Consider the following 22,399-nt stretch of genomic DNA (forward strand, 5'->3'; position numbering starts at 1 on the left):
ATGTCACAGGTGGGAGCCTTGAAGTTTTCATGACATTTTCGCCCAGTTGAACACACATAATAGAGGAATAAATTATACTATCTCCAAATCCCACAACTGAGAGCGATAAGAACCCCATGGTTGACTGTTTTGCTCAAGAAGCCAGGAGACAACTGCAGCAAGCTGAGCCAATGGAACCCAAAAAAACAATACAAACCAAACAAGAACCTCATACAAACATTCAGTTTCTCCTGAAAGAGTCTCTGCTGTCCTAGGAGAAACCATGAGTGTACAGATATTCAGGCTTTTTTTTCCCCAAAGTAAAAATGGCCACTCCAAGAGAAAAATAATTTGGGAACAACATGCCCAAGAGAGTCTCTACCATGCTGACCATGGGCTTTCTGAGTCAGCCAATCAGGAGGTGCAATCTGTCACCAGGAGGACCAAAGGAGCCTTCAGAGCATACTGAGATGTGTGTACAGTGCTCCCCCTCCCCCATCTGCACAGTGTTAGCAGTGCAAGCTCTCTTTGTCAGGGTTTCAGCATTAGAAGGTCTCTCCACATGGCTCCAGGTAAATGTTTCTACCAGGACAATAAACCTGGAAGTCTTCTCCCAGAGTGCATGCAGATAACTTGCTACCTCCTGACTGCACTAGTAATGCTGGTCCTAGGGAACCTCAGCCCCTCAAGTCAAAGCAGTAGCACTAGGACCACAACCTATTGCTCCTCACAGTTTCTTAAATATTCTCCCACTAGGAAAGTATTTAAGATTCTCTACGGTAAGATGAATTCCCAGTGAAAATTCCCATAAATAACTTGGAAATGTATTTAAAAACTGACATAGTACTAGGACAGCAATGCGTTCCTCTTTTTGAATGGGGGATTTTGGAAAGAGTCTCTCAAGTTTTCATGCATGTCTTGATTGGAATAACTCCAAGGGGCCTTTGGTGGCAACTGACACAATGGATTACTTACACTGGTTTGCCAGTACCTGAAAAGTGATTATGCTTCAGTTTTGATGAAACCAAAGAAATCTGATCTCAGTGAATCAAATTTCCATTTTCAACAGTGTGACATCATTATTATGTAGGCCAAAAACAGAAATAAAATAATGATAATACGGTTCTCAATGACATGGGGATCAAAGAAGATAATGATGTTCTCAGGGTTGCAGATCACCTCAGAAAAGTACAATGAAGAGAAATTTTTCTTTCTTACTTTTCCAGATGGAATGAACAATTCAGGGGAAAGCACCCTGTCTCCTACCAAAAAAAACAAAGGAAAGTAGAGTCTGCTGAAGTGGGGAAATATTTTGATCAGACAAGGTTAGCTGAACCAGGCAGGGGAAGAGGAGCAATGCCAAACTGACTTGTGACCTAGGCTGTGGACACAAGTAACAATATACTATTAAAGGGAGGAGAAGGGAACTTGCCACTCAGGAGCAAGCATCACCTGAACTGATGTAACTGGTTTGTTCATCAGTTCCTTCTCCAGTGTCAGCAGACTAAACCACTGTAATTTTAAACTTGAATTAAACAGGTATAAAGTTACAGTGGTTTAGCTCCACTGATATCGGTATAAGAATAAACAAATGAAACAATTACACTGGTTCTGTATGATCTGTGGTAAACAGGTATAATTTAAAACAAGTATAGTTGTTTTACCTGTCTATAGTTGTTTCATCCCCTCACCCAACAAGGATAACAGATGTTTAGCAAATCATTGTTTACAGAAATCCATGCCAAAACAAAATCTGATTTTAAGCACTTCATTTTGCATAGCTCTGCTTTTAACTCTGAAAAAAAGTAATATAGAGCATAACTTGAGCTGTCATTAGGTTAAAAAAGGGTGTGTGTTTAGTTACAGAATGACCTCAACCACTAAGCAATAAATACAGCCCTGCTTGAAAAGGTATCTTGAGCTGCTTTTTATGCACATGGCTTAAACAAAGTAACACTTTCTTATTCACATCTTAATTTCAATCCTGACAATGACTTAGCTGCTATTCGGAGAGTCTGAAAATATAATTGAAAAAACCCCACAGAGTTGAATATTAACATCCAAGAAAAAAAGTGTCTATATCCAGAAGGAAAATGTGCATAGTGAATTAGGAGGGCGTTTCTCACTGATTGATGGAGAGGCATCATCAATTCTGATCTACCATATAATTTGACAGCTGGAAGATCGTGGTTTAGGATTATATGTATATTCTACCCCTATTCCTAAGGAACACTCTACAAGGAAGTTGTATAGAATGGGTACTGTCATAATAGAGCTTACTGTGCAGAGTGGCTGTCTTGAAAACAGAAGATTCTGAGTCTGATTCATATTTAAATGCTTTTTATACCTGTCTTTATAACTGATTTTAATGAAGTTACTTATTTACACTGGGGTACATGAGGGCAGAATCAGTCCATCAAAATTCTACCCCTCGGAACCCAGAGCCACAAGTTAGTGTTCAAATGTGGATAACATGGGCAATAACTATATTGTATGGTCATTTGGCCTTCTGTTCTCTTTTTTTGTATAGCTGAGTAGGAGTTCAGAGCTACTGTCTTCCAGACCACAAATAAACTCTCCAAAGGCAGTCCACCAGCAATCTCAATTTACAAGTGATATGGCCCAGCAACGAGACAATTTCTCATCATTTCAGACAGGATATCAAGCTCAAAGCTGTCAGAGTCCCTTGACACTAGCACCTATTGACATCCTTCAATAAAGCAAAGATGTTGGGCTGGGCTGCAACAGCTGAGACTTTTTTTTTTTAATGATGCAGCCTGTTTCTTAGGGAAGCTAAATATTTTTCATAAGAAATACAGGGTCATATCTTTTAAAATCTTTACCAGTATTACTTTATATGAGCTATACTTACATCACTGTTCATAATTGAATTTCAGCTTCATTCACTCACATCACTGCATTTTGAGCATTCCCACCATTGCGTTATTAGATCCCATAATAATATCATTTTATTTAAGGTACTCTCATCATATGCATGGCAGTCATTTGCAATGGAACACTCGTACCCTACGGCTGCAATTCCTAAGAAGATAAGGAATGGGGGAAAATATTTTGTGGATATTTTCTGGTTTTTTATTCCCTTGCTTACCTAGTTAAGGGGCCAAAGAGACAGAGTGTTGTCTTAGGGCAAAAGACAGTCAGTTTCTGACACAATGGCAAGCAAAAGCCCCTAATATCTGGAAAGCAACTCTAAAAAACCTCCAATACATTTTGGATTATGTTAAAAAGCTGTGGGGCCTTTTTCCAGACCACATGCAGCTACTTAATATAGGGAAAACAAAATGAATCTACAACAAACCTGCTGAAAATAGTGATTTTGTGCCTCCCATACAAGTGCAACTAAGGATTTTCCAGCTCTGTTAATTCTCTCCTTCAATTAATTGTTTTGTTTAAATTTTGTATCCCAACTTCTATAGCAAACTAATTCCCAATGAAGGAAGCAGAGAAGTAAAGGGGAAAAATATTAAGAACACTGTGAATTTTCACTGAATTACCTAAATCCCTTCTAGATTTGCTTTATTTTTTTTTAAAGAACATATATGGCTGAGTCATGAAATGAAAGTTTCAGATCTTAATTACAGTTGGAACTAAGATAAGGTATAAGCACCTGAAAGTGGTAATCGCAGGAGTCATCTTAACTGCACAGTGAGTATCACTATATAATATGCTGCAAGCTACTTACAGAGGAGTCATTAGATGGTCTATTATATTTGTCAAAGCCTTTTAAGTAACAGAAAAGGAAGCAGTAGAAAGAATGAAAGTACAGAACAGCAGATGAAGAAAGAAGTATGTTTCACATAGGAATATTTACTCACACAGTTTTGAATCCACTTGTTATAGTTTGAATTACAGTGCCTCTCTGTAAGGAAATAAATGAGATGGCTGTTGACAATATGGGTCAAGGTTTATTTTTTAAGAGATAACACTTCATGGTATAAAATTATGCGTCTGTAAGACAGCAGAGAGCCACTTATATGCCTCTGCCTGGGAAACATACTTTTTATTTGATTTAACAACTCTTGGTAACTTATTGCATACAGGACATTAGGCACACAGAGAAAGGGCGCAGCTTAAAATATAAATATGCTAATTACCCTACCTTGACTGGGCTACCCAGAAGTATTCATGGAAAGGTGTTTTCAGTTTCTAACCACAAAACTCAACCATGGTGATTGCTGTTTGTGAAAAAAATGAAGAGTTATCTTACTGACCAAAAATATTCTTATCCTAGAACAGTATCTCTAAGGGCAGAAAGTTATCACCTTTCTTAACCTTTGTGCCACTATAAAAGTTCTTATAGGGGCACAAAGGTGAAGCAAACTGATGTCTATTCCCCTTGTTGTGCCAGAAATTGCCCACTGCACCCCCCCACTCAGCAGGCAAGTCTGTGAGGGCTGGGGGGTGCAGATCAAGGCCCTTGTGGTAAGGGAGTGAGATACAGACAGCAGCAGGGGCTGTGGTGAATGGGGCCCCAGCTGGGTCAGGTTGTGGAACAATCGTAGCCTGGGTGCACACCCTGGTGGAGGCCCAGGGGGCATGTGCGTGGGGCAGAGGCTGCTGCCGTTGTGTGCAGGGCTTTGAGCAGCGTGATGCTACATGCGTCCCACCGCTGGGCAAGTGGGGGAGGCATGTGCCTCCCAGGCCTCTGCCAAGGTGCACACAGTGGTGGGAGCCCCCCCAATTCCCCTTACAATCTTTTTAAGTACCCCTAGGGGTGTGCGTACCCCCGGTTGACAACCACTGCTGCAATATATTTAAATATCTGGATTTTCAGTGCTCAGTATAAACAAACAAAACATAAAGTCAGGAATCATCAAAGAGGAAAATAGGGATAATGTTCTCTCTCCTTTGCATATTGAAATTATCTTATTAAAAATACTACCCAGCAGTTTGGTATTGTTACTCTCACTAGACTGTAGTCTTTAATGGATTACTAGCAAACTAAAATGAATCATGCTTTTGTATCGGCTGGAACTGTAGTCCTCTGAAAACTTCACTGTGAACTGTTTAAGGAGAAAAAAACTTTTCTTGTAGTATTGGATTCAACAGTATCAGTAGAATAGAAATCTGAATCATGTGCAACTTAGCACTTTGGAGGGTGACTTTGAAAGACACAGGTTTATGAAAGTTAATGACCCTCATTTCCAATACAGTTACCTTCATGACTTTCCTAACCTGGATATCTAAAGTTACAAATAGCTAACCATATGGCACATCTGAAAACAATGAGGTAGGCCTAGAAATTAGGCCCACATTTGGGTAGCTTAACATTTTAAAATTCAGACCCTTGCTGGCTCATCATGCACTGGAATTTGTAAAAAGGAAACTCACTCACACATTCTTTGCTCAGTTTTCATCTTTATTGCTCCCCTAAGTTCTTAAAAGTTTTAGAAATAATCTATTTCCTAAAACTTCAACTCCAAACCTTCTTGTTGAACTTACCATCAGGACAAAATTAAACCATTTATTAACCCAACTCAGCACCCATTGTATGTATGATGTACTGATGCTGTCTCTCTAAAACAGCAAGTGATAGCTACTACTAGAGGTAGACACTAGATTTGAGGGACCAATGCCCTGACACTGGATGTGTCTACATATGCAATTCAAAGCAATAAACTCTGGAGCAGTTTGAGCTGGAGCACACTACACCCGGGCACGGTGTCTACATGTGTGCCCAGGGCAGCAGCAATTTGAGCCGGGATGGAGAAGTTTACATTAGGGCCACTCCTGCCCTGCTCTGCCCCAAGCCCTGGGTGGAGGCACTGGGAAATGGAGGGGCTGGCTGGGGCACAAGAGTGCTGAAAGTGCAGAGCCATGTGGCTAGGTGGCTTCCTACTGGTTAGGCTGACCAGATGCAATTTATACCCGTGGTTAGTGTCAACATGTGTGTTGAATAGCAGTTAATTACTCCACCATAAGAAAATACTGTCCCTGTTGCATACGTAGACAGTGATGCTTTAATCCACAGCTATTTAGTATCTGCAGTAAGGCACACATTGTAGTAGACACTGTGCTGTGCAACTTAGCCACAGAGTAGTAGACACTGTGCTGTGCAACTTGTGTTATACTTTGTATCATAAAGCCAAATCAAACTGAGCTGTAAATCAAGCTTGATTGCTATGCAGTACTTTGCTTACTTGGTAAAAACAGTGAAGATAAAACTTGACTGAGTTGCAATCCTTACTATTACAGGATTATCAATATGGGTCCCCACCATATGTATCACTATTTTATATACACCATTTATAACTACATGAATGATACTGCATAATATATTTCAGTTTTTCCTAACATATGTGTAAGAGTCATCTTCAACTGAGCAGTTGCTTCCCAGACATTACATTCTGAGAAGAAGGAGGCTTGTTTTACAACAAGGACGGTATTTTAAGTTCTCCTTTCTTGGATTTCATCTGATGTTTATATGATCTTTCTGTTTCAGTTAGGGGTACAAAAATATCCACTGGCAGACGCATCGCTGAGATAACACAGTGTATTTCTTTACTTAATATGAAGTAACATGAATTAAATATATTTGATTCTCAGTTTCTTTTTCTAGCAGGTATTCCTGAAAAGCTATGTCAAAATTTGCATTCAAGATGCTGACCAATAATGTACATTTTAACTTACTATGGCAAATAAAACTTTGTGCCATATGGCTGATTAGAGATATTCTCTCCCTTTTTCTTCCTTTCTAAACAGCTGGGTGAGTAACAACAAGGAAAAGACAGTTAGCAGCTGCACACTGTTATCATTACTTTGATAGTGCTTAAAGGAATCTAAACCTTCTACAGGTATGCACCTGAGATTAGAGGCAAAGAATTTTCTTCTCTAAATATGAGAGAACACAGCTATGGGAGTTATAATTATGTTTTACAGGTGTCATCAGAACAATGCTTCCAAATTTTACCCAGAACAAACATACTCTTTTTCTATTTTGTGATCGAATTTTTCAAAGGCCTTCAGGGAAAAGATATTATTGCACAAAGGCAACAATAGTAAGTATAAAGGCAAACCTTTCTATTACGGACTTGATAACTTTATCCATTTCACCTGTGCGTATTACAGTTGTACGGGGGTGGGTCTGCAAAAATATGGCACTAACGCTTTTGATACTTTCTTGCTTACTCTAGACTCATGACTCCCAAATTGTGGCCTCTGATGCAGGCTATAACAGTTTCCAGAGCACTGACTGATGGTATATAGAGAAATGTGTGATCCTGTGTTTCTGAGTTCTTATTTAGAAGGGTGATAAAAATTATTAAACATTCACTACATACTTACCTAATGTACTTTTTTATGCAACCAGTTGCTGCAATTGCTATAGGAAATCTGTGTGATGAATGGAAACATGCTGATAAGTTTGACACCAAGCTGGGGTGAGTAGTAGATATGCTGGAGGGTAGGGCTGGGATTCAGAGTGACCTAGACAAATCAGAGGAGTGGACCAAAAGAAATTTCATAGGCTAAGTACAGACAGTCAAAAATCCCAAGGCTAAATTGATTCAGTCTTCACAGGTTAGTCTAAACTGCAGAGGCTGAACCGATAATCATATGAACAGACATTTGCTTTCAATTCCAGAAATACAGCCACACACCTGCAGTGGCCCAGGCCAAATGCCAGGGGGCACTAGAGCATGCCTCCCTGATGAACTAGAGCAGACAGCTTAGGCCAAGGCTAGTCTGCCCACCCTATGAGGGGGGAAGGAGCCTCCTGGGATGCTGGGGGACTGTGAGTTAACTTGAATCTGGAGGGGATCTGGGATAGAAGTTCCATAAACTGGTTTGATCTAAATCAGTTAAGTCTGATAATACATCCATCCAGGTTTATCTTAAACTGGGTTTGCCATTTTGAAAGCAGTTTATGTTCACTGAACTTCTGTTGTGTTACAGATTTGAACCAGTTGCCAATCATTTATACTTGTTTATGTGTCATTTCTGTCCCTAGCCATAAAGTTCAATAAGGACCAGTGCAAAGTCCTGCACTTAGGATGGAATGATCCCATGCACCACTGCAGGCTGGGGGGTGATTGACTAGGCAGCAGCTCTGCAGAAAAGGACTTCGGGGTTACAATGGACAATAAGCTGAATATGAGCCAACAGTATGCCTTTGTTGCAAAGAAGGCTATATTTGCTTGGACTTCCTTTGACTGTCTTGGCACCTCCTTCCCTTCCCCCCTCCCCCCCCACACACTTTATTGAGCATTCTGGTAGACATATTTGCTGGAATCACATATTTGAAAAGAGCACTGAAGAATATGCTAGGAAAACTGAGTCTGATTTTAAAATCGCAACTATTTAAACCAATTGCAATAATTATGCCTACCCTATCATAGAACAGATATACCATGTGGCCTGTGTGTGTAATCAAAGCAATTTGAATTTTAAATGCTCATAATGTTTTTTCTGTAACGTAGCTAATACCAGAACTAAAATTATTCACAGAAACTTTGTGGTGAGTATATTGTGAGCTGTTCATGGATAACTCAAAAATAAAAAACCCCCTTAATTGTATTGAGTAAATTATTAGTTATAGACCAGTCAGTCATCATAAAGATCACGAAAAAACAATGACTGCTAGCAATAGCTGTTTTCTCTATAAAGAAAGCTCCCCCTCCTCCTTTTTCTCCACCACTGTTAATTTTTCAGGATAGAAATCATGTCTTCTTTTGTGTCTGAAAAGTACCTAATACTATGTGTGCTACTCTGCCAGCAGCAAAGCTATTTTTGTGAAAGTTTAAATTATTGCATATGGCTATCGTTGCTAGGTAGGGCATGGCTTCCAGCATGGTAACAGTGATGGCTGAAGTCTAAGCTGGACTGGGAAACAGGCAAACATTGCAGAGGTGAAAATTACCTCAGTTGGGGGTGCCCATGGTTGTTAATGCTTTTTTTAAATGATCGTGGATATTTGCTTGAGAAAGGTATTGCCAGTCTGTGCGCTCCAGGCATCCTAGCACTTGTACTCTTGTCGCTTTCAAGTTCAGTGTCACTGAGATACTTTCAGACAACAGATCATCTAATGAAGAACAATGTGATGTCAGTGTCTAATGACTTCTTGAAAAAAAGAGTGATGCCATTCAGCAGCACAGAGACAGACTCACTTTCTTCTCAGCTAAACAACTTGGTAATGAAAGATTGTTTAGAGGTAAATAGCAACTGAAGGCAATGAGAAAGGGCAAATAGCAACTACAGGACTTTTGTTTAAAAAAGTGCATAAAATAAAGAACATACAAAGAGTTACTGTTTAATTCCAGCCCCACCTACGTGAGTAAATGGGTGGGAATCCTCGAATGATGATTTACACTAAGCAAAAAAAAGCTGCAGTCAGAGTTCATCAACAGATGCTGCAAAGCATCTCAAAAACCAGGGTTTATGGAAGAGAAAGAAAAGGGAAGAGGCCAATCAATCAATAACTCTCATAGCCAGCTCCATATTGTAGGAGGGTGCCCTACCACTTAACCTGTGGACTGTTTACAGTACTCTAGGAGGGTAAGGGAGGCTTAAAGTATGCTTATGTTACAATTATAACCAGATTAAAGCCCTTTACACTATCAGAAGAGTGCAAAGCCTCCGTAGTGTAAATGAGAATCCAGCCCCAGGTCCCTGAGGACTAGGTTTAGTATATCAGAAAATGACACAAGCATAGCATATGCAACAAAAAGATGATAGAACAAGATGTCATGCATCACTTTTCAACAGAAGCTGTTTACATTTATTAGACTCATTGCCAAGTTAGTTAATATTTTTCATCAGTGTTAAATAGTCATTCAAGAAGTCTGTGGTATAGAATCAGTACACCAATAAGTCTAATTCTGCAGCTACTCCAGGCAGAAGCGCAAAATACACAAGCAAGGAGGTACAGCTTGACTAAATGTAACAACATCTAATCTGTTCTCTGTCTCTACAGTTTGCAGAATATTGCAACAGAAGAAAACATGTTGTCAATACTGCACAAGACATATCTCAAGGGAAGATCTGAAAGACTTACTTCCACCCATGCAGCCATGAGTAGTTGGAAGGCTGATCTGATAAACAAAGGACTGGCGCGCATGTTACCCCCTTCATCCTCCATCTCCTCCCCCTTTTTCCAGCTCCCATGTGTAGGCCAAGAACATCTCATACAACATAATGTACTCTTGGAACATCCCACTGTGCAGCAACTTAGTAAAATAGCAATTGCCATATTTACATCAGCAAAAAAATGTTAGTGCACATATTCCATTTTAGAATGCAATTGACCATATGGGTAAATTGGGTCTTTTCACCACCTCAGAGCATGGCAATTCTCTTCTGGCAAGCACCAGCTAGCAAGTTTCTAAGAGGAACTTCAGTACTGCTTGTGGCATTGTTACAGTCTGAGGAACCCTGCTTAGTTCAGCCAGTGTTAAATACGTACTTAGTTCAACCAATGAAGCCATGAGGCGCAACATCAAAGAAATCTCCAATCACTAATCTGGAATGCTTCACAGATTATACATCTGTCCTTCTGATTTACAGCTCAGAAGATAATGCTGACCAGGAAGCAGGATTTGAGAAATACTTTCTTCTCTGTGCAACTTCTGTGGGTGATTTTCTTACCATCCCTCCCCTTCTGAAAGAAAATGGATAAAATCTGACTACTAGGTAAATAGCTGAAAATGCTATGTACCCAATGAAACACCTACTTCATTCCTGTTTCATGCTGAGCTGTTCACTCATCATTCTACAGTATAACAATATTCTCAGAATTTCTCAGATACAGAGTTCACCTATTCTACATTTCTTCCCCATAATTTTTTTATACTTAACTTCTGCAGGTATTTTAGGACAAAACTGTAAGAGATATTATGCCCTGAAGACTTTGGGCCAAATTTTGTTCTCAGTTAGGCTGGTATAATTTCAGTACAGTTGTGAAAATAACTTGATCCAGGTTTGCACAAATCCACCAGCTGTAAGTTGTTTCATGTAGCATTTTGCAAGAAGTTATGGGGCTTCTGAAAGTTTATCTGAGAAATGTTGTGTGGTTCCTATAAAACTCAACAGTAGATGCTTTGCAGAGTGCTGAACAGAGCCCAGAGCTGCAAATTGCCGCGTTTTATAAGAGTCTGCCACATCTTTTTAAAATTGAAGTTCTGTATATTTGCTCCTACTGTGGTAATCTTCATTTTCTGTTTGGTTTCTCTCCTATGGACCTTTCCTTGAACAGTCAGCAACAATGAAAACACAAGGTTTTGAAACATTGCCTTCTATGCTTGCCAAAATTTACTCTACAATTTAAGTAAGCCCTCTGCTACTTAACGTCTGGTATTTTCTTTGGCCAAGGAATCCTTTCAAATTCAGACTAGAGCTGTGAAAACCCAGCTGATGAACAAGCATGGTATTTTTGTTCATTTAAAAAAAAGGAAGCAGCAGCTCGCCACGTTGCCATGTTTTCTAGCCTCACTAGCCTCAGCAAGCTTATTTCAAGTCAACAGTGCTTTTTTAAAGCATGTCAGGAAATAAAAATTAGGACTGCAAGAAATAATATGAAAATGCTTAATCAATTGGAAGCACTCCAGTAGAAGCTGTAGGTGCCTAATGCCAGTCATCATTGGTGCAAGTGACAGACTATGTCAAGGGCAGAAATGATGTAGAAACCACAACAAGGCAACATCAGTGGATGAGGACCCACTCTCCCATCCTTTAATTGCACAGCATGAATGTACAGCATGCTTGGCCACTTGCTGCTTAATTCAGCTGGCAGAAATACCACAAATGATGCCCTCCCTTAAGTGTTAATAATTATACTCTGCTGTGTTCATTTTTGCCCTTAGTCTAGCCAAACTTCATGCCTTTTACACACTTTTGGGGAGAAATAAAAATAAATATTGTTTTTATGTTGCTGGTAAATACATATCACAGACCTGTTTCCCATTTTTCTCATAAGCAGGAACCATGTTCAATGACCAGACCTCATAGAATTAACAAAAGCACAGTACTGTAATTTTGTATTGGTCTCCCAATACTGCTTGCCCTTGTAAATGTTGGCTACTTGCTCTTTCTTATAAAAATGATTATAATACTATCATAATTATTAGTTATAATAAATCACCATAAAAATTTTACATTGGCATACACTTAGTAGATTTCTGCTACATGCCACAATATTTCTGCTCCACAGAATCATAAATAAATGTGTTAACTCTGATACTATAATGTGATAACTGTGGTTGCATGCTGATTTGATGTTGTCCATTGTATTAGTATTGTAATTTTTAGAGTAAACCAATAAAATTCTAGAATAGAACATTTGAAATAAACATTTCTGCTTTTCCAAAATTCTTGTGGTATTTGTTAATTTTGTCTGCTTTCCTAGATTTACTTTCAAATGATGAAGAAATGGTTGTTTACTTTTGTTTTAGTTCATAAAAGTCTTTAAATGACCTCCTGGTCTTAATGAAATCATATACAATATCCCATTAATCTCCAAAGTAAAGCATTTAAGATTTTCTTTCCACAAGTCTTCAAAAGTCTGTAAGATTTGCTTCTGTCCTCTATGACTAGTTCTGTTAGATCATTTAAGGGGAAAATAGTACACTTGGTCTTTTATACATAGCTGATCCATTACTCCAGTGTTAGATGAGACATAAATAGTCCAGTTCTCCCTTACAATGCTCTATATTGCATGCAATTAAGAAATTACTAGGAAATGCAATGGGTGGGGCAACTAAAATGAGGTGTGGAGATTGGACATGACTGTGGGACTGACCATATTAGAGAAGTATAAGTGTGTAAATACTTCTTACAACCAGCTCTACAGTCAAAGGTATGTCACAATGGGTGCATCTACATGAGACGTGTAAATGTGCATTAGCCTAATTTAATGTGGATTATGGGCATTCATCTACAAGTGCGGACCCTTAAAGCACATTAAAAATGGTGAAATAAGGCTAATCACACCTAAATGTGATACCTGCAAATTTAGGTGCAATTAAAGGGCATTAACTTACGTGTAGATGTGACGCGGCACTAACTTTAATGCCTGGTCTGCCCAGCCACAAGGGGCACATAGAAGGGCTGTAGGGACTTGGCACTAACTTTAGTGCCAAATGCACTAACTTTAGTCCCAAGTCCTTGAATGTGTAGACACCTGCCAAAAAACTCATTTAATGCACATTAACTTTAGTCGTGCTTAAATGCATGCGTAGATGCGCCCAATAAGTAACAGTAACTATTGCATAGGATACTTGGTACATTACATTCTGCTATCCACAGATATACCCACTTTACCAGATACCCACCTTCTCACATTGCTACTCATCTCAGGGAAATCAGAAGCAAGCTTCAAAGTGCTTCAAGATGTGTGTTTCTCTTTTCTACTGCAGCCTCCATCTCTTTGGGTAGAAACCTAAATAGGCTCTTATGAGATTTTAATAGCATTAACTATAAAGCCCAAAGCTTAGTGTGTGACTGTTCTGCCTTGAATATTCCAACTCTTGTGCCATACCAACTGGGGAAGACAGGACCGGACCCCAAATAACTGCTCTGCTAGTCTGTGTTGGATAAAGTAGAAGGAGAAACCTGGCACATGCTCCAGCTGAACCTGGATAAAAGGGGCAGGCATTCTGATTTCTCAGGGGTTTTAGTTATCACTACAGCATTCTTAAGCAACTCACACTACACACCATCTACCAACAGAGTATAAGCAGTAAACATTACACTAGCATTTCAGTCTATCCTTGATGGTTGTGGCTTCCCATTAGCCAGAAATCCCTTGAACCAACGGTTTCATGACATTGTCTACAACTGATTTGCTCAGTTGCCAAACCTCAAGCTTCAGGTTGAAGCCTCAAGGTAGCTATTACATAGTCTTTGGGGTCACCTGATGCATCACAGGTATAGAAGTCAGCATCTCTTTCTGTGGAAGGAGGGGCATCCAAGTCTACAAAGAAACCAGGAGAATTTAAAACCAACCTAATCAATTCAGTGACAATCAGTCTAACAACTCAGGGAGGATGGCATTCTCTGGTGAAGTCTGACTGAGCAGTGGTGAAATGGTAACGTAATGGTGTATTGGATGCAGAGGTAGTAACAGTCTTGTTGTTGCACTCCATTGACTCAAATATTCCAGCTGAGACAGGTAACATCTAATCTGCAGCAGTAAAAGACCTGCTGTTGGAAAGCCAAAGGAGAGGAGAGAAGTAGCAAGGCACAGGCGGGGGCAGAATTCTTCTTCTCTTTCTTGTGGTGTGCAGGCTGTCCCTACAACGCGTGTTCAGCTGGATGTATCACTAACCAGAAGGAAGACCCAGTTCCTTAAGCAGGGACATAGGAGGGAGAGGCAGCTGGCTGGGCTTCCTCTGACAGCAAGAACTGCTGGGCCAGGTTTGACAATTGGGCCTCCCTCTCAGCTTCAGCCCTAAGGAGACAAGCCTGCTGAAAGCAGAGTGGCTGTAAGAGGCAGATTTTATTCCTATGGACCATTGTTTACACTTTCAGGACTTGATGGACATGCTCACAGGACAAATGGGCTTTAAATGTACTTCAGGGTGTAACAGTAAGGTGCTAGTAGAGCTAGAGGGGAAACACCGAGTTGTCCTGGACAGGTTCAGCATGAGTCTAGATTTGTAATTTCCCCACTCTGTATAAAACACCACCACATCACCACAACATGTGGTTCTCTAATTGTAGAGGGGGGAAGCAGAATTCTTCTGCCATTTTGAGATTAGCCTGGAAACATCCCTAGACAACATAAATAAGTGGCTTTGAATTTCAATACTAATTAGAGAGTGAGGGGAAGTAAGGCAGAGAGTTCAGGAGAGTTTGCATCTGAGTCTTGTTCTGAGTTGTGCCAAACTTCTCTCCAGTGCAACTATGCTAAACTCATGGTTATAATATGTTTATATCACATCATGCCATCATGTAATCTTGACTTACAGTTCTGTGCAAATATATTAACACACAACCCACACAGACTAGAACCTGAGGAATGAACAAAATCAGCATACTTAGGGTCTTGTTCCCATGGGATAGAAGTCTTAGTAACAGCTGGCTAAAGTAAGCTGCAGTCTCTTGCACAGACCAAAGAACAGGAACAGGTAACACTGTTGGCAAAGATGACAAGGAAGAGTAAAGCATCTCTCTAGCTGGCACCTTGAGCTTTGCACAAAATTACTCACGCCTTTGTCAACAGGTCAGAGATATTTTTCTGCAGCAAGGAGAAGCTTGCAGAATGTCCTTGTATTATTAACCAACTGTCACATCCACCTAAGCAACTATTTAATCCATCTTGTATAACTTGCTGTTATACCTTCTGTAGGACTAGAAAACACCATAGGATTTGGCCCATACCCACTAGGATGCTCCATAAAAACATTAAAGCCAAGACAGAAGTTTTTTTTTTTCAATAAAAACTGAATCAAGAATATTAGGGGTACATGAAAGAGACAAGGATTTTTTTTCTTGGACCAAATGTATAGTTGGGATAGAGTTAGACTTTATATAGCTGGTCTAATAAAAGATATCACCCTAAGAAACCTTTGCTTCTCCCTTAACTCCTAGACCCATCATGTCTACAACACAACTAACACTGCCATAGCATGACACGGTATTATTTTTAATAGACTCAAAATGCTGGGATTCCCTGATCTGTAAAACAGGGTTACTCCCCAGGAACATTTTAAGACTTATAAAACATTTCTGACACAAATGCTTCTGAGGGGCCAAGATGAATATTATAACATCACAGTCTTCTTAAAGGGTACGTCCTAAAGCCAGAGTATAAAGCAATATCAGGAGGTGATACTAAATTATTTTTATATTTTCACTGTCAATGTCCTTAAGTAATTGATATTCAACACTAAATAGGAAGAATTTTGTGTTTTAATAGAATGCTTGTCAGCAGCAATAGCAGGACAAAATTATTCCAGATCTAAACCAGCACACCTGAAATCAAAATCCAGGCCTTACCTCTTCATTAATAAACACGATAAATTGTACTGAATGCTGCAGCATTTCCTCTCTATAATACTTCTGTTAAAGTTATGTTTTTTCTGTATGGAAGGGAAAGCAATCAAGTCTGCAATCCAGCCAGTCTGAAGAAAAAAAAGCACACACAAAACAGATTTTGGGACCCCAGCGATGATCCCCACAAGTAAACTCTGACCTTTCAGCAGGGCTGGCAATTTAGTGCATTATGTAAGAGCAAAAGCTGAATCTTTGCCAGGTTATTAGTATAGGCTTGCACCCACAGCAGCTTTGCTGTAAGTACTTTCCCAAATGTCTAGATGTACACAGCTTTAATACACACAACTCAAGCTTCTGTAAATCTCTTACAAACATGGAGCAGCATGTACAGTATTCCATATCAGGGATTGAAAAGGCTGCATATGGTGCTCAGTTATAACAGCTGAGCTTTAAAAAAGTGCAGCTTTGCATCTCACTGAACCTGATACCAAATGAGGCCAGCACGCAAAAAACAAAGAAAGAGAAGCGTCAACATTAAAATATTGTTTTATTAAAAAAAAAATAACCTCTTGTCATCTTGTCAGAATGACACTTGGCCAATCAAAGTAGAGCTCCCTGCTTGCAATTTGTAAGTTTAATATATTTTAATATTCCCTGGCTTAAAATGTCTTTATCTAGAAAAAAAGGAATTCCCTATTCACATGCCACCCCGCTCCCCACTCAGAAAATGAAAGTTTTATTCTGACCAGTAAAATGTAATGTTTGCTAAAGGAAACCTTGAGACACTAGGTTAGTTGAAGTCCTTCGCTTGGCATAGACTGGTGACAGAAATTACGGGATCGTGATTTGCTGTGGTGTACTTAGTCATTTAGCCTGAAAGATAAAACAGGACCTTGAGGTAGGGAGAAAGGCTAAAAGGAAACGGGAAGCTGGGCTAGAAAGCAAATTTCCCTTGAAACACCTAGAAACTTTTACTCTCTGTTTCCTCTGATGATAATGACTTTTTTCAGCTTCTCAGCCAACTTCCCACTCCTCTCTTCCCAGCCCCCTGTTGCTGCATGCCATCCCAAAGCTCCAGTATAAAGTTTGGCTTTTGCAGCATGAAGCAGCTGGGCCAAGCTACCAGGGAATGATAATGACCTCAGAAATCTGCTGTTAGCTCGACAACAATAGGGTGCTCAGTCTAGTGGAAAATTGTGTTCATCAGCTAACTCTGCTCAGTTACTAATTGACATTGCCAAATATTTTAAGAACAATTGGAATGCACAAGCAAAAAAATGAAGATCTTAATCCTCAGACTTAAAATTTTTTGCCTGTTTTGTTTGCATTGAACAGTTGATGACTATCACTGAGCTAAAAAAAAAGAAAAAGAAAAGAAAGGAAGGAAGACAGAGAGAAAGGGAAACGTATCATATCACTGTCTGTCCTATGTCTGTGCACTGATGTCCAGTACAAAAGCTTTTTATGTGTTCTGTCAATGGACATAAATATGGGCTGAAACACATTGTTTAAGAAGGAATGCTCCTCCACATGAAACAGAGATGTCGAAAAGATTCCAAAACAGCTGATCAAACAATTTATGCCAAAGTCAACATAAAATGCTACCCACAAGAACAAGTGATTATATTTAACAGTATTTTATTTTCTTTTTTTAATCCCTGTGCTTTCCATTGATCATGTAACTTGGCCTACTTTATTTAATGAACTGGAGGGTCAGTGCATTCAATTACCCCTTTCATACTATCAAGACTTCAATTATCCCCACATCAAAATTATAGGAAAATGCAGAAGGTACTACCCTGCTGGATATAATGAACAGTATCATTTCTTACTACATTAAGTTTTAATTATTCCATGCACTAATTCCTAAGCAAAATCTGTATAAAGAGAACTTTTGTTTAAAATAAGAGGTCCAGAAATAAGACTGGACAACAAGTCCACTTTGATGAGTTTCTACTCTGATTCAGCAAGATTAATTTCAGTAGAGTGTGTGCAATTAGACAAAAACTGTCCAGAGAGTATCACAACATATGTAGTACTTTCTACGTTTGGAACAGCAGTCATCCATAGGAATATATTTTTTACAGCAGCTTCCATTTGCATTACATGCAGACAGAAATGACATTCACTTTTTGTGTGAAATTATCAAGTCAAATAAACAAAACAAAAAAAACCACCCCAAGATAAAACAAAGAAAAGAGACAGGGAAATGATCTGTGCAACTAGTTTTGTCCATTTCTGTTAGAAAATATGACCTCTCAATTTGTCAAAGGTCCTAGTTTTAGCAGTTGATCTTAAGCTTAGTTCTCAGCAGTTTGGAGAGCTAGAGAACAAACACATTTTCTGGTTCACTGGAGTCATTTTCACATGTTCACTGATTCAAACATTCTTTTACTCACATAACAAACAGCTGCATACCACATTAGCCCCGCCAGTGACAGTCACACATCTCTGCAATAACTGTTTGATTGCAAACTTGACCCTTTCTTCTTCGCAGCCTGAGCTAGACATTTTTAAACAGGCACTCCATTCCCAATCCTCCTTTGCAAAGAATTACATCAGATAACAAAGACTTCTCTGCCACTCATTGTAAGCCTTCTTCTGGAGATCTGTTCTAAGCAGCACTGTGTAAAAAGGTTTTTTATGATGAATTCAGAACTACTATCATGTTAAGAGCACCAATTTATAAAGAAGAATTCATTGGTTAAGATCTGAAAAAATAGTTTCTCAGGCCCTACTGACCCAGTTTTCAACAAAAAAGAATCAAGTGATGCAAATTAAGTTTTGAGACATTGTTATGCAGGCTGAGAAATTTGTAAAACTGTTTTGCAGTAATTTCTTAATAGAAGTCTCAATGACTACTTAATTCTCCTTTATTTGAAAAATCTGATTTCCTTGTATCTTAAGATTTATCTTTCATAGGTAATGATAAAATACATGACACAATGATAAAAACACTTTCAATAGAAACATTAAAGTAACATATGTAATATTACAGGGCTAAAGAATATTTAAATTTTATTCTGGTAAAATTCAATGCCATATTCCTTTTATCTGACTGAGAATATATAAGTTATCAAACTCCTTGAAACAATCTACCAGCCTAATAGGAAAGTCTGTATTATATTCATACACTTTTTTGCATTTATTGCAACAGACTGACGAAGATAATCAGATATGAATCAATCAAAATAAATGAGTAACAAGATTCTTTAAAATAAAAATCAAGTTTCTGATAACTGTTGCTGAATAAGTTTTGCTTCTGTTTTTATAGGGATCAAGATAACCTTTTCAGATGTGAAAGTATATGGTTTTAATAAGCTGTAGATTACAGGTTAATAACAATTTTAAATAACTAGTAACACAGAGAATAAAATTCCAATGTTGCCTCTTGGCTCTAAACACAGGAAAAAACTTAACAAACAGTTCAAGAAATGAAGTAGAACATTTTGGAGTTAAAGTTTCTAGGCCATTCAGAGACTCTACCTCTCAGGTGCCACAGCTTTACTTCAACTGATTTAAATCTATGTTAGTTCAATTTCATTCAAAAAGCCCAACATTTCTCTTTTATATATATATCTTCTATATATATAGATATATATATAAACATATCCTTAAAACTCATATACATATATGAGTTTTAAGGATATGTTTTATATATCCTCAAAACTTTTCTAAACAGCCCAGCAAAGGTTCCTGTACAATTCAGCTAAATGATTTAAGGATCACTTACTTCAAATCCTTTTATAGCCATGGTCTTTATACTGAAACAAAGGTGACATTTTATATATGAAAAGAATAGCAGTTAGTTTTCTTTTTCTTAAGGCTCAGAATTTTAAAAAGTAAAATTTGGAAAAAAAATTATCTTCTCTAGTTGGACATATTTTCAATCCTCTTAAAACAATCTAAACAACTATATATAGTATGAAATTAGCTTGTGCCTGTTACCCTTCTTTCTGCATAGAATTTTTTAATGTATCTCACCAGCAATAAATTGTAAACGAGGCTATGACTCTAGGAGTAGACAGTGTGTTTCATGGGTATTTAAACAACAGCATTAAGTACTATAGGAATCTGTGGAATGTGGAGTGCAGATTTATGTGTCTTAACAATTTCTTTACTGGTTGGTAATAGGCAGCAAACTAACACTTTATTTTTGTATTAATTTGGCCTTAGAAGTAGAGTATACTGGTGCATGACAAGAACAACAAAAATAAACTGGCATATACTTAATAACTGTAACAGTGAATTGCCTCCAATACTAAAATATTTATCGAAACTGGAAAAAAAAACCTAAAAAGAATTACCCTCAACAGCCTGCTACCAGATCTTTAACAGTGGGCAATGTAATGCCTTAAGGTACCTCAAACTGTCTTTCATTTTCTAGACTTAATGGCTGATTGCAGAAATCAATGTTGCCATTAGTAACAGAGTATTTGTTATGGCATGATTTCCTCTGTTGTTAGGCTTGCAGAATGATTACAGTATTAGTGAGGTGCTTTCTTTATAAAGGGCTGAAGATATAACTTTCAATTTACTATCCATTAGTAAGTGACTTTGGAAATATAGATGAGGCCTGAAATCTTACCTGTTATTACTTGGAGATTTTATTTCAGCAGTCATAGGCTAGTAACTTTAAAAATTGTACCAGGAAGCTCAATATTTTATAGACATCTTCAGTGAAATATTATCTGCTTTGCTATTTTATACACAGCAAGTTAACATGACATACAATGCAATTAAAATGTTTCAGTTCAATTTCTCCTTTTCTTATACTCTCAGATACACATGGATTAAATGGACATCTGTATGCATGTTAAAATAAGCATATAAATTAAAAGGATGTCAGAAAAGTTAATATTTTAGAACTATTTTGCTGTAATCAGTACAGAATCTTGGAAATCTCAGCAAGCAGCTCAGCTAAAAGATTCATTTGATAGGGGACAAGGAGGAGGATGCATCTCTCATGGGGCTGGTAGCCACACCACTTATTCAGCACACCTGTTTCAGCTGCCACTCAGAAAAGCAGCTTGCTTCACCCTTCCACTTGGAGGCAATGGAAGGGGTCTGGGAGAGCAGGAGACAGAGAGAGAGCGAGAACAAAGGGAAAAAACTGAACTTCAGAGCACTGGAAAAGGAGGGTCCGAAAGGTGAAGGGGTCCCCATAGGTCAAAGCCCAGACATTTTGCATTGCTACCTGTATCATGGCTGAGGCAATAGGTGAAAGGCCAGGAAAACTATCCTTGAGGAAAAAAAACATAAGTGCAATGAAAATTAAGTTTTAAACTGTAGGAGAAAGTAAAGAAAGACTCAAGACACAATTAAAGGAGACTGCAGGCTGGAGTATATAACACCACGTCACTGCAACTGATAAGGAAATTGCACGTGGGAACTACCCACAAAAAGTGTATAACTTAGATTATTTAACATATAGCTTCTAACTTCTCAGTCTACAGTAGTGAAGGATTAGTTAGCATACCTGAAGAGGAAGGTGAGGAAGGATGTGGGCTGTCCTCCTGAGCACTTCCTGTCTGTGAGAGACCCCCACCTACTCCACTTTCCTCAGTAATATTAGAAGACCCTGGTGTCGTCGACCTGCTGACAGACTGAGACTCTTGATCGCTTCCAGACCCACGTCGCTCCTCCAGGCTACCTTGAATGATATCTTCCTCTCCTTTCCTGTCTCTCTTGTGGACCCTGGAGTGAACAACAACTTGGTGGTATGTTCTAAAAACCCTTCCACAGTCAGGGCACTCAGTTGGCTTTTCTTTCACATTTCCATGACTTTGAATATTATAATCAAGTCCCTGGTTCAGCCCATGTGACAAAAAATCTCTACTGCCTTCTAAAGGGTCTAGTTTGTTTGGCAAGTCTCTCTGATTGCCCATTTTAGTGCTGTGAACCAAATCAGCAGGCATTTTCTGCTTAGAGCCATCTGCTCCTACTAACACATACTCCCGCTTCTCCTTATCAAACATAACTCCAGCATTTGCCAAAGTGTCTTCATGGCTGCGCTGTATCTGCTGCTCTTTAGACAAAAAGCCATGTTCCATGGCCATTCCCCTTGCCATAAGCTGCCAGGCTTGATAGCTGTTTACTGGATCCATCTCTGCAGCCTTGGCAGCAGCCTGTAACCTTTCTATACAGCTGGATTTCAGAGGAGGCACCAGATTGAGACAGCCCAATAAAGAATGTTTATCCCCTTCAGCAATACTGTGGCCAATGCCAGAAATGGGTGAAAGGAGTTTCCCCAGGACTTCTTTCTCTTTCATGGGCATATCTCCTTTGTTATAAATCTGGTTTTGTTCACTTAAACTTGCCTTGTCTGGAGGAAGAAAGCCACTTTGCAAACATGATAGGTATCTTGAATACAAGTTCGCATGAGCCTCCTGTGACATACTGCTGATGGATACAGGTACTTCTGGGTCACTAGGAGATTTGTTTTTTACAGATAATTTATTCAGATGGACTT

General features: G+C 38.8%; 1 protein-coding gene across 7 annotated transcripts in view; it reads right to left on the reverse strand.

Moving 5' to 3' along the window:
* Positions 1 to 22,399, reverse strand: part of ZNF536 (zinc finger protein 536) — a 605,226-nt gene that overhangs the window by 326,832 nt on the left and 255,995 nt on the right. For all 7 annotated transcript variants that reach the window (XM_019505631.1, XM_019505629.1, XM_019505627.1 and 4 more), the window contains one exon: positions 21,407 to 22,383. In XM_019505631.1, coding sequence (XP_019361176.1) covers positions 21,407 to 22,383 — 977 coding nt within the window. The remainder of the gene's footprint in view (positions 1 to 21,406; positions 22,384 to 22,399) is intronic.

The sequence above is a fragment of the Gavialis gangeticus genome, unplaced genomic scaffold, assembly GCF_001723915.1.
Source record: "Gavialis gangeticus isolate Ggan-Ray unplaced genomic scaffold, GavGan_comp1, whole genome shotgun sequence".
In the NCBI taxonomy this organism is placed as follows: domain Eukaryota; kingdom Metazoa; phylum Chordata; order Crocodylia; family Gavialidae; genus Gavialis; species Gavialis gangeticus.